We start from the raw sequence: 15,447 nt of genomic DNA on the forward strand, positions 1-15,447 counted from the left end.
TGAATCATTACAAAGTATGTATGATTGATCACATATTAAATGACAATACAAATATTTTCAATCATTATAATTGTAGTAGGGAATGAAATATCAACGATATTATCAATTCAAGTCCTTTCAACTTCAAATCAGGATGGTAATAAAGATTATAAGAGTTAGATTTCGTATGCTCTTTTATCGTCGAAAGTTAAACTGTTATACTACTTCTGGCATATTGATACAGCTATCATTGATGCATAGTATACCTCTTCTAATAGGTTCCTATAGCTTCCAGACTAATATCTATCTTCGTGACGTCTCTATCCAAATAAATTAACGTCGATAGATGAAATATATTTGCACGTAAAATTTCGTACCAAAAATGATGATGATGATTATGATATGGTCGCGACTTGGTATTTCCAAAAGCAGATGGTCCATATGAATGAAGTTTGAAGGATCAGATGTTGAAAAACAAGAGAGACTGGTGAAACAATTATCTCGTCTATTGTGAGAAATTACCCAATCTTTAGTGAGCTGTGGTCATAGCCTAGAAAAATCGTCCTTAAGTCACTGGTTAATTGGAATTTGGTCTTATCCAAGCTTGACATCCGAACACCCCAGCTAGGGTGAAATTTTTCCATTAAATTTGTTCTTGCTCAATGTTAACAATACAATGACAAAGAGTGGCCGTGGCTCCTGTTAGGAGAACTTCCATTATGTGAAATGATCATTTTGGCAGTTCGACAGGGGCCGATTAACAGATCGTCGACATAATTTCCTAGCAATTTGCCGGTGTCTCAATTCCATCAATCTTCTTCAGTGAACCGTGATTAGTCTTTTATCAAGTTGATCCAATCACTAGAATTTAGATTATGGTTAAGAACAGTAATTTCATTTGAATGTTTGAATCATTACAAAGTATGTATGATTGATCAAATATTGAATGACAATACACATATTTTCAATTCAATCTTTTGTAGTGAGAAATGAATCATCGAAATTGACTCAAGTCCTTTCAACTTTGTATCATAATGGTAAAAGGGAGTGAGATTTTCAATATCATTACACTCTTTTACGATCTGTTATACTAATGTTATAATTTATACTAATATATAGCATCTAATTAATTGTATCACTACGTCGACGTTTGTATATTCTATCTTCATATTCACACGATGCTTCACAGTTTCCAACGTCTTCGCGAATACACAACTGAAAAAAAAATGAAAAAAAACTACAAGTAGATTCAATTTATTTTGTTCATTAAATTCATAATCATTAAAGAAGAATATTCACCATGCCTCTTCATTTATCCTTGAAAAGATTATCAGGTAATCTTATAGCATTAGCCACCAGATAAGAATTTTCTTTATTTGCCAACCCAGCATAAGCATTATACCAAGCAATCAAAGCAGTTATAATCCCAAAGACACCACCAGCTTGATTCACTGCAACATTCTGAGTAAATTTTGCAATAGCCAATAATAAAAAAGTTATAGTTAGGAATGCAAACAATCCCATAAATGCTAACGTGGACTTCATCGTACACATTGTCAACCCCAATGTAAAAATACACCATCCAATCAAATAAAACCCCACGGCATTTTCCAATTCAATTGGATCATTATAAGCTTTTTTAATACCAAAGAAATCAATATAAATGGCTCCAAAACTTAACCAAAACCCACCATAACTACTCAAAGCTGTCCCACCAAACGTATTATTCAACGCAATTTCCCACATCCCTGCAAATAACTGAATCAATCCACCATAAAACATTGCTAATCCAACAACAACATTCGGGGTCTCCACGGATCTAGCTTTTGTATTGACAAGACTTAGCACAAAAGTTGTTAGTGCAAAAGCGCTTAGTCCCAAAGGTGCAGGGTTTGCAAAATTGTATGAAGAAGGTCTTGAATAACCAGGTGTCAAGGATCCACCAAATGCCTTGAGCATATCAGATTTAAGAAATTTCTTGCCGTCAATTATAATGAATTCATTATCAGTACCTGATGTGGTTATGGTGTAAATTAGGTCAGCACCGTGTGATTTGGAATTGTTTGAGTATGGAGTTCTTGAATTGACAGAGATTGGGTTGTTTTCATAATAACGATCATTATGGTCTAGATCATAATTTTCAGAATCATCAGATAAATGAGATATTTGGGCTTCTAGGTCCAAGTCTAAATGTTGATCTTTGACGGGCATTTTGTTTTGAGGTTGTAATAGTATTGTGGTTGTTGTTGTTGTTGATGAATGTTTATTGAAAAGTTTTTCCTTTTGGAGGGGGAGGGGCATGATTCAGTATAAATACTTTTCTTAAGACCAAACTGCAATGTGTTAATGTCCGACAAGAAAAGGTTTTGTAAAAGGGATCTTGCTAGATTTTATATGTATGTGTACGTGTTCTTGGTTTTGATTTGACAAGTGAATCATGATACCTGGAAAATTTTTTTGGCCCCCAATTCCGAATCATGGAAAATTAAAATGTGAAATGCCATGCAAAGTGAAAAATTAAAGAAAAAGAATCATATGGTTTGAATGTTAAAAAGACACACAAACTAAAGATGAATACTTTCATCTGGTGATGTTAGTTGTGGATGTGGTACTGGATGTTATACTGGATGTTGTTAGTACTATCAAGTTGTGTTGTGTTTGTTCCTGTTTTATGAGCCCTAGTGGATGGGATTGCAATTGGGTGTTGGAATGAGGGTATGCATGAGGTAGAAATAGAGTCATAGGCAGGAGGCTAGCCAGGTGTGTAACTATTGTGTTTAATCATGGCTTGTGTATAGATATTAATGATACAATAAGTACAAATGAAAGGATTGGAAAGGATTGGAGGTAGTATTTATATATCCATGGGCAGAGGTAGTATCCCCACTTGGTGATAGTAGTTTATTCCTTGATCGTGGTTTGTGGTGGTGGATGTTGATGAATTGTGGTGGTTGTGGATTTCTGCTGATGGAACAGGGCCACGGCTGAAATGGGGGCAGCCGTGCAACGGCTGTGCACTGGAGTCCGTTTGCGAGAGAAGGGTAGAGACTGGTATTGGAAGAAGATGGTAATGGTGGGAGATGGTTATAGTAATGTTATAGTATAGTGTAGTGTAGTGTCGTAGTGTATCAGTATATTAGTTTATAGTATTGTGGTTTATTAGTTCATTAGTGTTTCTATATTTTATCTTGCCAGGCCCAGCCCCTCTACACGGGATCACACAACAGACTCCTGGGCACTCTTCACTGGGCAGACACTGGGCTAGAGAGACTGGGAACAGACAAGAGACTCTTTATCAGACAGTAGTACTACTATCACTATCCTCTATACTTATTACTATCACCATCTTATTCCCTTCTTGTATAGATCTCTCTAGATCTCTCTACCTTCTCCAGATCCAACGGCTGAACATCCCACTAAAAATTTCATTTCCCGGTTAGAGAGTCTCAGCCTTGCCTACCTTGAAAATTGAAAAATGAAAAAGTGTTGATGGAAGGGAAAGTATGCTGGTTTGAAAGGGTTTGATATCAGGAAAGTGGAGACACTTAAGTGTTCAGAGAGTATAAGAGTACTGTTAGCTAGTCTATCAATGGCTAACTATTAAGTTGTTGTTCAGAAACTCTACGAAACTTCTAGATGTAAATTAAACAGTACTGTTGGTACGCCTTTCACATGGCCTACAATCATCCTGAAAAATCATTGCATTCAAAGATCAAACGAATCGTATACGTTCTTCAACATATAACAACTCATCTCTTTGAATATGCATCTTCTACTCTATAGATAATATACTAAACAATATCAATCAAAAGGAACTCATGATGAGCCTTAATACATTGAATTGATCTTTAGTAAATCATATCTATCCCTATATTAATCCATGTTAGTCTTCTTTTTCCTCATCTAATCAATTGAGTAGTATCATTCATGTTCTTTGAAACTAAAACGCTGAGTATGCGACTCCATTTCATGATAAATTACCTAGAATTGACCTCAACAATTGCTTAATTATAATACATACCAGCTGAATTAAAACAGACTCTTTTATAATAATATTATATTGATCCATCAGAAGTTTAAAAGGTGATTATTGCAGTGCGCCAATCTAATGAAAAACAATATTTCAACAAAAAGATATAATGCCGATTCATACCAATGGGTTCGTCGAATCATCCCGACTGGATCAATCCTCAACCTAATGACATCTACTCGTGTATGGATAGAATATCACCATGTGTAACCAATTAATACACGAGTTCGATTATGAGTTGGATGTCACAAATGCTTCCATGGATAACGGTTTAGTAGTTGTAAATTGTAAATTTCAATTGGCATCAAATTTTCAATTTTTTTTTTTGCCTTTCGCTGATTTGAATTCTGAGTGCTCAAAATCTCGCGACGTAAGCACTAGTACGTACTACGTAGTCAATCATGATGTGTATTATTTATAAGTGACTCTATATTCTATAAGATCAGATATTGAGCTGGCGGTGTATATGGCATTTCAACCTGGTTCAGCTATAAGGTCGTCGTGGAAAGTATAGGAAGCTGCCAGCTGCTCGAACATCACGTTCAGATATTGAAGAATTTTTGTTCTCGACAACGACATCATATCATAACTGACATATGATCAGATAACATGACTATATGTTTTCATTATATTAGCGCTAGTGTAGAACTTACAATAACTTAAATCTACAACTAGATAACTAAACTTATCCTTGCACTCTTCAATAGTAAAATTGTCTATTCAAAAGGAAAATAGATATGTATACGTGATTAAAACATATAACAATATCAATACCTTTTTGAAACACTATGTAGTTTTGAATCAGGAGTTCAAAATGACAAATATGATCATATCAAGTTTGCATAACAAGGATGAATTGAACAAGCTAACTTTGCAAAAAAAAAGATAGGAAAATACAACCACAATTTCATTTGAACAATAATGATCCTGATACATATCATGAGAATAGAATTTCCACAGAGACGCAAAGTTTAAATGCAAAATTTGTAAGCTGCTTCAAATAAATAAACAAACAGCGTTATACGGGATTGGAAGCTGTCTGATCTGTATCAAGAATCAAACGACCACTAAAATTTTCAAATGGTTCAGGAATCAGGACCTTGAATTCGCGAAATTTGTTGTACACATTGGAACTTTGAGGCCAAAAGAAGAAGCCAGAAATTGTATTCAACATTGACAATTGATTAGTTTAGCTGTACCTAATAGTATTACTTATGAATAAAGAGCTACAAATAGTGTGAATGTTATAAAGAAAATAACTATTCAAATCATCAATTAATACTGTATACGTTATTTCTCCATATAACAAGTATCAATCCCCTTTGAATCAAATTGGATTCTCATAGCTAATCATCTATAATAATACTTCTAATGTACCAATTGCAGTGTAACTACCATGTAATACCTAGATTTGATTTTATTCATAGATCCAGTGAGACTAGCACAACTAATCTTACTAAAAAGCGCCGAGATTGAAACAGTGCTTCTTGGAATGAATGTACTTGGTAATTATCATTATTTAAGTTGAAATTTACGTAAAATTGTTGATGACTTATGACTTTTTTTAATGATCCCAACGGTACGTCTAGCAACGACCAAATGGTGGTGCTATTCATGTGTAAAAGATGTGGGAGTTGCAGGGAGTTCGTGTGTTTTTTTTCAACAGTTCAACATCCGCGAATTTGTGTAAAGAAGTTAGAATCAACTTAATGAGTAATTGCAGTGAAATTAGTGGATACTTCAATTATAGAAAATAAGCTACAGTAAACCTATGATAAGTCTTAAATAAAAGATAAAAAAAATTGTGTATATTGCATCAATTCAGGTGGATAAATTTACACTAGTGATCATCAAGAAAAACCAACTAGATCAATCATTATACACACCTTGAATGAATGAACAACATCTTGAGATTTTTCATTAATCTATTGTTTATCCAAAAGATATTGTACATTAATCACATGAGGATCAATTTCAATCTTTAAAAGATATAACGAGTTGAATAATATTAGAATGAAGCTGGTGAAATACAAGGCTCATCCAAAAACTTTTTTAGGAACTAAGCTCTTGTAAACGGCGACCAGGCACTTCTTGATAAGCCTGTATGGGGACGAAAAGAACTTATAATCAAAAATTTATCAAAATATGTTCATTTTGAAAGAAATAGAGATTTCGTTCATGGCTACCCGATACATGAGACCATACAACCATTTTTTCTGCAGTGAAATTTTATTTTGGATAGCAAAAAATGCTAGTGAAAGCGATCATAATAAGCTCAGTACTTCAAACATGAAACCCAGATACATCGGACAGTAGTTGTATTGAAAGAAGTTAATTGAAGTGTTGGGGATTGCTTGGAGTTGTTAAAATTTTAAATCAGCAAGGGGCTTGGTGTTTGGATGTACATATGGTTATAGGCAAGCTCAATGTGAGCATTCAGTGAATTGGTATAAATTACATGATTCTTTATATGCTCTAGCTCCAGTGTGTGCTAGCTGTTAGGAATGTATCCATTGCAATCAACTGGGTTCCATTTTGTTAATTATCAGCTAAGAGAAAGGCTACCAAATCAATAATCTACAAAACATGGAAAAAATCAAAACAAGTTAAATTCAAATCATCAGTACTACTGTATATGTAATTTCTCCATATAACAAGTATACCATATTTAAACCAATTTAAAGTAGGGGTCACAACCACCTGACCAATAATATTGTTCGTTTTAAAAGTACCCCGGCTGGTGTGTAATTTTTTTTGCAATCTCCTAAAGCTCCCAGAGCTTGCAGAATCTTGACATTAAATAACCACCATAGATACATTTGGACGCCATATTGAGTTCAAAAGGCGTAACCTAGAAACAGAAGTCATTCAAGCTTGCGGTTTTTTTTGGAAGTTAACAAGAAGCAGTAAACCTCCACCGTAAGTAGTTGATCTTTACCAACCTATAACTGGGCAGCTAAACATTCATATAGCCGACAAGAAAAAGCAGGCCATATTAAACTAAAATTAATAATCGGGACGCTTTGGAATCAATGTAGGTGCAGTTAATTTGGAGCATTAGATGACCTATTGCTTTGAAAATATCAAAAGTTCTATCACTAGTCAAGTTTACTTCTCGACGCGTTTTTTTCAAATATTTTTGCAACAATATCGCGAATGGGTCGAGAACAGGTACTTAATTACAAAGATGAAGTTAGAACTTAGGGTATAGATTTCAATTACTATCTAAAAGATTATGGTCAATCCCAGGTATCTTGAGTCTACATGATTCAAGTACAAAATAGATTTGGATGTTTAATTTATCCAAGTCATGATTATCTTGGCAGATATATAGGCTTGAATAACAACAAATCTTCTGTTGATTTAATGTTTTCATTGTGAAAGATATTGTACACTGAAAAACTGCCGTTGTCAGCTTCAACCTTCAATCAATTAAACTTTAATCAATATAAAATGCAACAAAAGATCAATCATGAAGTTTAATGGACGAACAACAAATATGAAATTATACTGCTCATGACGACAAACAGATCAATTGAGAATTAACAGCTGTGACCACTCAGCGACATCAAGTCATAAGATGGTCTGAGGCTTGACCCCCTTGTATATTACTAGTGAAAACAGGTCTCGAATACATAAACAAATACGTGAAAGATGGTGATCTAATGGTTTATATTAATATGATTGAAGAATTGAAAGTTTGAAAGAAAAAAATTATTAACGCGACTGCCTTTGAGGTGTACGGGTGTAATCCAGGCAGTTTATCAGTCCTACAAAGCTAATCAAGTACATGTTGTATAAATGAAATGTATATTGATCCACTCTTCAAGAGGTACACTGTAATATTTCAAGTATAACCTGTGTTTGAGAATGATCAATTATATCAATTTTGTAGGTATATGAATATTGAAGATACATGAATGACATCCCCCAATCAATTATAAGAATGACACCATATTATAGAATATGGCCATCCTCATACAATTGATTTCAGGGCTGCTCAACTATACTTCAATGTAATTAACATGGGAGCTAATAGTCAACTGAGTATTAATGTTCAGCAGTGTGATTATATTTCACAAGCACATATGGTAACTGTAGCTGTCCACGAATTAGAGCATATACCGTTCCTAGTATGCTTTTTGGATCCTGAATAAAACGCTTCATCTTCTTGTTGATGCATCACTCGAGGGTATATGGAGCTGTCGCGTACCAAAATAATGACTGATGTTTTAACTTGTTCATCAGGGGCAAGTTAATTTTTGAAAAAAAATGTATATTGAGTCTTGACACATGGCTTTATGACAGCCCATATTGTTTGCCAGCTACACTTTGAACTTTGATACGCAAGAATCAAATAATTCTCATTTGTTCGACCATTCAAGTTGTTATTGAATACTAGCTACAATAAAACCAACATTTAGTTATAATCTCTCCCCATTTATTTACAAAATGTGATATTTATATACATTTGTTTAGTTTGTCTCTTTCTTTTAATCTATTTGAAACTTTAAATCATCATTGATGTTAAGATCTGAAGAAATAAAGATCTCAATTTTTATTAACAATTTGAACTAATGATCCATCTCTTGATTCATTCAATAAAATTTCATCAACAAATTTTTCAGTCTTTGCTTTACCATGTTGTAATAATAATGCACCAATTAAAGCTTCTAAAGTTCTAGCAAAGACCGAGTCTTCACCAGAAACTTCTGAATTTGTGATTAATGGATCTCTTTTCTTCCAAAAAATGGAATCACCAATATTTGAAAAACGTATAAATTGTGCCAATACATGTTTTGAAATCAAATCTCTTGCAGGTTTTGAACCCAATTGTCCCAATTCTAATCCATTAACTGCATATTGTGAGGATAAATCACCATTCCCATTGATTGAAAACAATGAAGTTTTATATTTTAAATAATGTGAACCAAATATAGCCAATTTTTCATTAAATGGTTTAAACCCATGAGCAAATGATTTATGAGTTAAAACTTGTAAAATTAAATTATTTGGTAATTTATATTCATCTCCCAAGAATTTTTTCAAATTTGATAGGTTCTCTTCTTCTTCACCATATTTTTTACCCTTTGGAGATAATAAATATTCAGATTCATCACGTAATAACCCACGTACTCTTGGACCTTTGTGTAAATATACTACTGAACGAGATGGATTTATTATACCTGATGATGATGATGATATTGATGATTTGAAAAGGGATGGGGTTGATGTGGTTATTAATTTCCGTATGCTATTCATGATTTGTTGATTCTTTCTTTTTGTAGGTAGATATTGAGGGATTAAGCAAAAGCACTTGAAGTGAACAACGCTATGGACAAAAAAGATATGGTGGTGGCTATATGCAATCTCTCTCTTGGTCAAACAATAGTCTTGATATTATGTACAAGCTGTAGACTGTTTTCAATTGTGGGTATTTTCCAATTCTTCCTTCAAAAGTGAAAAGTTTGAAATTTTTTTTTCGAATCGACATTTTTTCGAAAAAGCGTGAGATTAGTCATTTGTTATGTAATCATAAGTGTTAAAATTATATGAAAAGTGAGTTTATGTTACCTTACAAGAGATTCACTTCATGAAATAATCAATACTTATACCAATTGGCATATCTAGTTCTCAAATATCTGATAATGATCACCTCTTTACTAACTAAACTCACCATTTATTGTGCAATTTCGCTCAAATTCTAATCGTTCGAGTGTTGCGCAAACCGATCCAAAGAAAAATTTATTTTGATTTTAGAGCAGAGGTGAGTTGAGTATTAAAGAATTTATAGCATTAGAACATACTTTCTACTGAAATATAGTTAAAATGGATATCTTTAGAGTCTTATCCAGAGGTGCTTCATTGAAGAAATCAAAAGACATAGTCACAGACTATGCCCTTCCATCAGTAAGTGGAAAGCCCACCAGAATTACATCTCAAGTTCATGTACTAACTACATATAGGAAAAACAAAATGCTTCTCAAAAGAAGAAGGAACAAAATATGAATAAAGAAGTTGAAAAAGAGATAGACTTCTTTAGAACTAGAAAATTCCATGATTTAGCCAAATCTGAAGATGATGTTGCCAAAGAAGAAGAAATTTCTAAAAAACATCATGAAATTGATCAAGAACAAGTTGAACCACCACCTCCAAAAATTTCAAATGAAGAAGATGCTAAAATCTTGAGAAAATCATATAGAGCAAATGTTACTGGTGATGATATCCCACTGCCTATTGGTTCTTTTGAAGATTTGATTAGTCGTTTTGAATTTGATTCAAGATTATTAACGAATCTAATAGATTCAGGTTTTACAGAACCAACACCTATTCAAAGTGAAGCTATTCCAATAACATTATTTGATAGAGATGTTTTAGCATGTGCTCCAACAGGGTCTGGTAAAACTTTGGCATTTGTGATTCCAATGATTCAACAATTATTACAATCTAATAAAGAACAAAATAATGGACTTAGAGGTTTAATTATATCACCAACAAAAGAACTGGCTCAACAAATATTTGATGAATGTAATAAATTAGTCAAGAAAATGCCTTTAAAAATTGCAATTTTATCAAAATCACTAAGTTCAAAATTGAAAAATAATATTATTAAAAAAGATAAATTTGATATCATAATCTCCACACCTCTAAGATTAATAGATCTTGTTAAAAATGAAGCATTAGATTTAAGTAAAGTGGAGCATTTAATATTTGATGAAGCTGATAAACTATTTGACAAGAATTTCTTGGAACAAACAGATGATATTTTAACACAATGTAAAAACCCAAGTTTAAGAAAATCAATGTTTAGTGCAACAATCCCATCAAGTGTTGAAGAAACTGCAAATAGTATAATGAATAATACAGTAAGAGTGATTATTGGTCATAAAGAAGCTGCTAATCAACAAATTGAACAAAAATTAACATTTTGTGGTAATGAAGAAGGTAAATTAATTGCAATTAGACAATTAATTCAATCTGGTGAGTTAAAACCTCCAGTTATTATCTTCTTACAATCAATCACAAGAGCCAAGGCATTATATCATGAATTATTATATGATAAATTAAATGTCGATGTTATCCATGCTGAAAGAACTCAAATTCAAAGACAAAAAATCATTGAAGGTTTTAAAAAAGGTGATATTTGGGTATTAATCTGTACAGATGTTTTAGCAAGAGGTATTGATTTCAAAGGTGTTAATTTGGTTATTAATTATGATGTTCCAAACAGTGCTCAGGCTTATGTTCATAGAATTGGTAGAACAGGTAGAGGTGGTCGTGAAGGTAAAGCTATTACATTATATACAAAAGAAGATTCAATTGCAATTAAACCAATTATTAATGTTATGAAACAAAGTGGATCTAAATATGATGAATGGATGGATAATATGACTAAAATTTCTAAAAAGCAAAAACAATCCATTAAAAATGGTCAAATTAAAAGAAATGATATCAGTACTGTGCCTAAAGTTGTTAAAGAAAAAAGGAAAAGAAGACAAGAGATGATCCAAGCTTCAAAAAGAAGAAAACAAGGAAAACTTGAAGATAAAGATTCCGGATCTGAGTCTGAATAGAATACAAAATTAGCATTGCATTGACACTTACTACATTTGTTCTCTGTAGAAACTAAATCTCATTAAGCATAACTTTTTTTTGTTTGTGTGTGTGTTTTAAAATTCTAATACAAAAAAAAACATAAATCTCTTTCTTTTGTGCAAAAATTTACTATATGAACAGAATATGAATTACATTCTCTAAAACTTCCCCTATAAAACCCTTCAGATCCACTGAATGATTAACTTTTCTTTAAAGAATATTATTATTGTCATGATGATATTAACTAATGGTGACTTGGAGCTGGACCAAAACGTGGGTAACCAACTAATTGACGACGGCCAATGATTTCACCTAATGAGAATAAACCAACAATTTGAACACCTATAGCACCATAGTTTAATAAATCATTTTTATTTAAACCTTTGGCAAAAGTTAAAACTTCTTTTGGTTTTGTTGAAAGTTCTAAAGCTTGTTTATATAATTTTTGATAAACTGATTGGAAGTCAGCAATTGAAGGTGGAGATAATTTTTCTTTCAAGTAAACTTGTTTAGCTAATTCACCAGTAACTTTTGACCAATAAATAGATTTGTTAACAGTATTTGTAACTTTTTCAACTAAACCTTGAGCAGCATTTTGAGCTTTGGCAACTGATGAATTGAAACGAACACCACGGATAAAAGTCTTTTGGACTGAGAAAGCAGAGCGGGAGAACATTATTAAAAGAATTTAAATCAAACACAAAGTTCTATAATGGAGATCTAAAACCTTTCCAATCATCACCATTTTGGCCAAAGGTTTTTCTCCCTTGAATTGATGAAAAAAAATTAGCGAAGACTTCCGAGGGTATTGTAATTCTTTGTGTTGAGAAGTTCCGAGGGCAGTTGTTGGCCAATCAAAAAGCTGAAAATCAAATTGGGAAATAATTGGTCAGCTGACTGGTCATGTGATGGAGCAAAAATTAATCAATATATATTTAGTCTTCTTAAAGAGTTATAACTTAGCTAGAAGTAGTGTATAGGTATTTAATTGAGATCAATTCATTCTATCAATCCGATTGTCAATTATTAGCTTAGTCGTTCAGATATTATCACTCATGATCCTCACGGGTACAATTGATTGTGTCAAATTCCACGACAAATTCAACTCACAACCTGAAGCCCACCTGATGGAAAGAAATAACTAGTAAAATTACCACAACTTCAACCAATTCCAATCCATTTGAAACCATTCTAATCAACTTCATGTCCATTTTCCATCTTTTAAATCTCCCAATTGGGTCCTAAAACCGAGAGTTATGGTGAGCTCCGAGGCCACAATTGGTTGCGCCTATCAGAGAAAAAGGTTAACTGTAGTACTAAACGATAATTTGAGTGTTATAACCAGGTATTTCACCATTTCGCCTCGAGCAAGAGTATTTTATAATTAACTTATCCCTTGATTACAATGTCAGGTTGTTCTGAAAGGTATTCTTTCCGCTTGAGATACCCAATTCAATTCAAGAAGATGACATCCAACAAAGGCATCAGATTGAGTGAAGACTCATTCAATGAGAAAAGCCAATACTATGATGTTGAGGCTCAGCCAGTTAAGGCTGAATCTGAAGGCAAAAGATTCAAAAGATTAAGCTTCCTAAAGATCAGTGTTTTCATTGGAACATTGTACTATCTATGGTTTGCCAATATTTTATCATTTAACAATTATGGTTCAATTGCTCCATTCGATCAAAGAGATTTCAACATTACTGAATTATCAGATGCTTATTTAAACGTTTTACAACATTCAAATTTAGCTGGTAAATGGTTGAAAAAATATACTGCTGAACCTCATTTAGCTGGTACAAATTATGGTTTAGTTGAATTCACTGCAGAAAAATTTGAAGAGTATGGTTTCACAACAAAAATTGATACTCATAATTGTTATATCAATTATCCTGGTAAAAACAATACTTTGAAAGTCTTGAAGCCTCATGGTGATGAATATAAAGTTATTTATCAGCCAACTTTAGTGGAGGATGTCTTGAAAGAAGATCCAACTACTGATGGTGATGACTTAATTCCTGCATTCCATGGTTATTCAGCAAATGGAAACGTTACAGGTCCTTTAGTCTTTGCAAACTACGGTACTAAAGAAGATTTCAAATTGTTAGAGTCCAAAGGTGTTAATGTTAAAGGTAGTGTTGTCATTGTTCGTTATGGTAAAATCTTTAGAGGTTTGAAAGTTAAATTTGCTCAAGAAGCTGGTGCAGTCGGTGTTATTATTTATTCTGATCCTGCAGATGATTATGTTCCAGAAGATGAAGATTCTTATCCAAAAGGTCCAGGTAGAAACCCATCAAGTATCCAAAGAGGTTCTGTTCAATTCTTGTCAAGTTTACCAGGTGATCCAAGTAGATTTAGTGATAAGACCCCTGAAGCCTTAGCAGAATTGGATACTATTCCAAAAATCCCATCATTACCAATCTCTTATAAAGAGGCTGAACCAATCCTAGTTCAATTGAATGGTTATGGTTTAGATTTGGGATTCCATGGTGGATTATCAAAATTCAAGTATTCAACAGGTCCATCTCATAATCAAGTTAATATTTTCAATAATAACACTTATACTTTTACTGATTTATGGAATGTCTTTGGATTATATGAAGGTCATGATACAAATGAAGTTATCTTACTTGGTAATCATAGAGATGCTTGGATTAAAGGTGGTGCGGGTGATCCAAATAGTGGATCTGCTGCGTTATTAGAAATTGCAAGAGCTTTAGGTGAATTATTCAAATTGGGTTGGAAACCACAAAAATCTGTCTTGTTGGCATCATGGGATGGTGAAGAATATGGTTTAGTTGGTTCAACTGCCTTTGCTGAGAAATTTTCAGATGAAATTGGTAAAAAAGTTGTTGGTTATATTAATATGGATGTTGCTGTTAGTGGTTCTCATTTATCTTTGGCTGGTTCTCCATTATTAAATGAATTCTTGTTGGATATTGCTGATCAAGTTTCCTATTCAAGAACTAACCAAACCTTAAAGGAACATTTTGTCAATGAAAGTCAAATCCATATCTTGGGTTCGGGTTCTGATTACACTTCATTCTATGAACATTTAGGTGTTACCTCAATTGATTTAGGTTTTGGTAATGGTAAAGGTGATCCAGTATATCATTACCATTCGAATTATGATTCTTATCATTGGATGGAGAAATTTGCTGATCCAGGTTTTGTCTTGCATAATTCATTAGCCCAATATATTGGGTTATTGATCATCAATTTATCTGAACCAAAAGTTTTACAATCTTATCAAGCACATGATTACTCTGAATCTATTTATTCTTATTTTGATGAATTAGTTGAAAAAATCCCAAAGAATTGGTTGCATAAATCTGTTACATTAGAAGATGAAGAACAAAGTTATGGTTGCCATATGATGAAGAAACATCATAATGTTACTCTATCATCATTGGTTAATTCAACTTATCATGAATTGAAAGGTTTCATCAGAGTTAGTAAAAAACATGATCATTATACAAAGACTTTACAAAAAATTTGGGATGAAGATATTTCAAAATCTAAAAATCCATTCAGAAAATTCATTTTCAATAGAAAAGTTAAGAATGCCAATAATAAATTAAAGCATTTGGAAAAGGAATTTTTGTATGAAGATGGTTTAAATGGAAGAGATTGGTTTAAACATGTTGTTTTCGCTTCAGGTAGATACACTGGTTATGCTGGTCAAAAATTACCAGGTTTAACTGAAGCTTTAGAAGACCATGATTTTGAACAAACTGCTCGTTGGATTGGTATCATCAAGAAATCAATTAAAAAGGGATTGATAAGTTTAGTTGTTTGATACGTATTACCAAAATTTATGATGTGTATATGAATAATAATCT

The 15,447-nt window shown here is 32.8% G+C and overlaps 5 protein-coding genes across 5 annotated transcripts; 2 read left to right on the forward strand and 3 right to left on the reverse strand.

The window, feature by feature from the left end:
- Nucleotides 1–1,287: 1,287 nt before the first annotated feature.
- WICANDRAFT_61166 (acetate uptake transporter family protein) lies at nt 1,288–2,190 on the reverse strand (the record flags this gene model as incomplete). Its single annotated transcript, XM_019183121.1, has 1 exon — nt 1,288–2,190. The coding sequence occupies one exon, from the start codon at nt 2,188–2,190 to the stop codon at nt 1,288–1,290; it is 903 nt and encodes a 300-aa protein (XP_019039805.1).
- Nucleotides 2,191–8,599: 6,409 nt separating this feature from the next.
- Nucleotides 8,600–9,202, reverse strand: MRPL15 (mitochondrial 54S ribosomal protein mL57; the record flags this gene model as incomplete). The annotated part of the gene is made up of 1 exon (XM_019180734.1): nt 8,600–9,202. A coding segment is annotated over one exon (603 nt), but the record flags the coding sequence as incomplete, so codon positions are not given.
- A 636-nt stretch (nt 9,203–9,838) lies between these two features.
- Nucleotides 9,839–11,583, forward strand: ROK1 (RNA-dependent ATPase ROK1; the record flags this gene model as incomplete). Its single annotated transcript, XM_019184530.1, has 2 exons — nt 9,839–9,919; nt 9,976–11,583. The coding sequence occupies 2 exons, from the start codon at nt 9,839–9,841 to the stop codon at nt 11,581–11,583; spliced, it is 1,689 nt and encodes a 562-aa protein (XP_019039807.1).
- A 266-nt stretch (nt 11,584–11,849) lies between these two features.
- ATP20 (F1F0 ATP synthase subunit g) lies at nt 11,850–12,281 on the reverse strand (the record flags this gene model as incomplete). Its single annotated transcript, XM_019181509.1, has 1 exon — nt 11,850–12,281. The coding sequence occupies one exon, from the start codon at nt 12,279–12,281 to the stop codon at nt 11,850–11,852; it is 432 nt and encodes a 143-aa protein (XP_019039808.1).
- Nucleotides 12,282–13,328: 1,047 nt separating this feature from the next.
- On the forward strand, nt 13,329–15,380 carry WICANDRAFT_23696 (M28 family metallopeptidase; the record flags this gene model as incomplete). Its single annotated transcript, XM_019181000.1, has 1 exon — nt 13,329–15,380. A coding segment is annotated over one exon (2,052 nt), but the record flags the coding sequence as incomplete, so codon positions are not given.
- Between the last annotated feature and the right edge of the window lie 67 nt (nt 15,381–15,447).

The sequence above is a fragment of the Wickerhamomyces anomalus genome, assembly GCF_001661255.1.
Source record: "Wickerhamomyces anomalus NRRL Y-366-8 unplaced genomic scaffold WICANscaffold_2, whole genome shotgun sequence".
NCBI lineage: Eukaryota > Fungi > Ascomycota > Saccharomycetes > Phaffomycetales > Wickerhamomycetaceae > Hansenula > Hansenula anomala.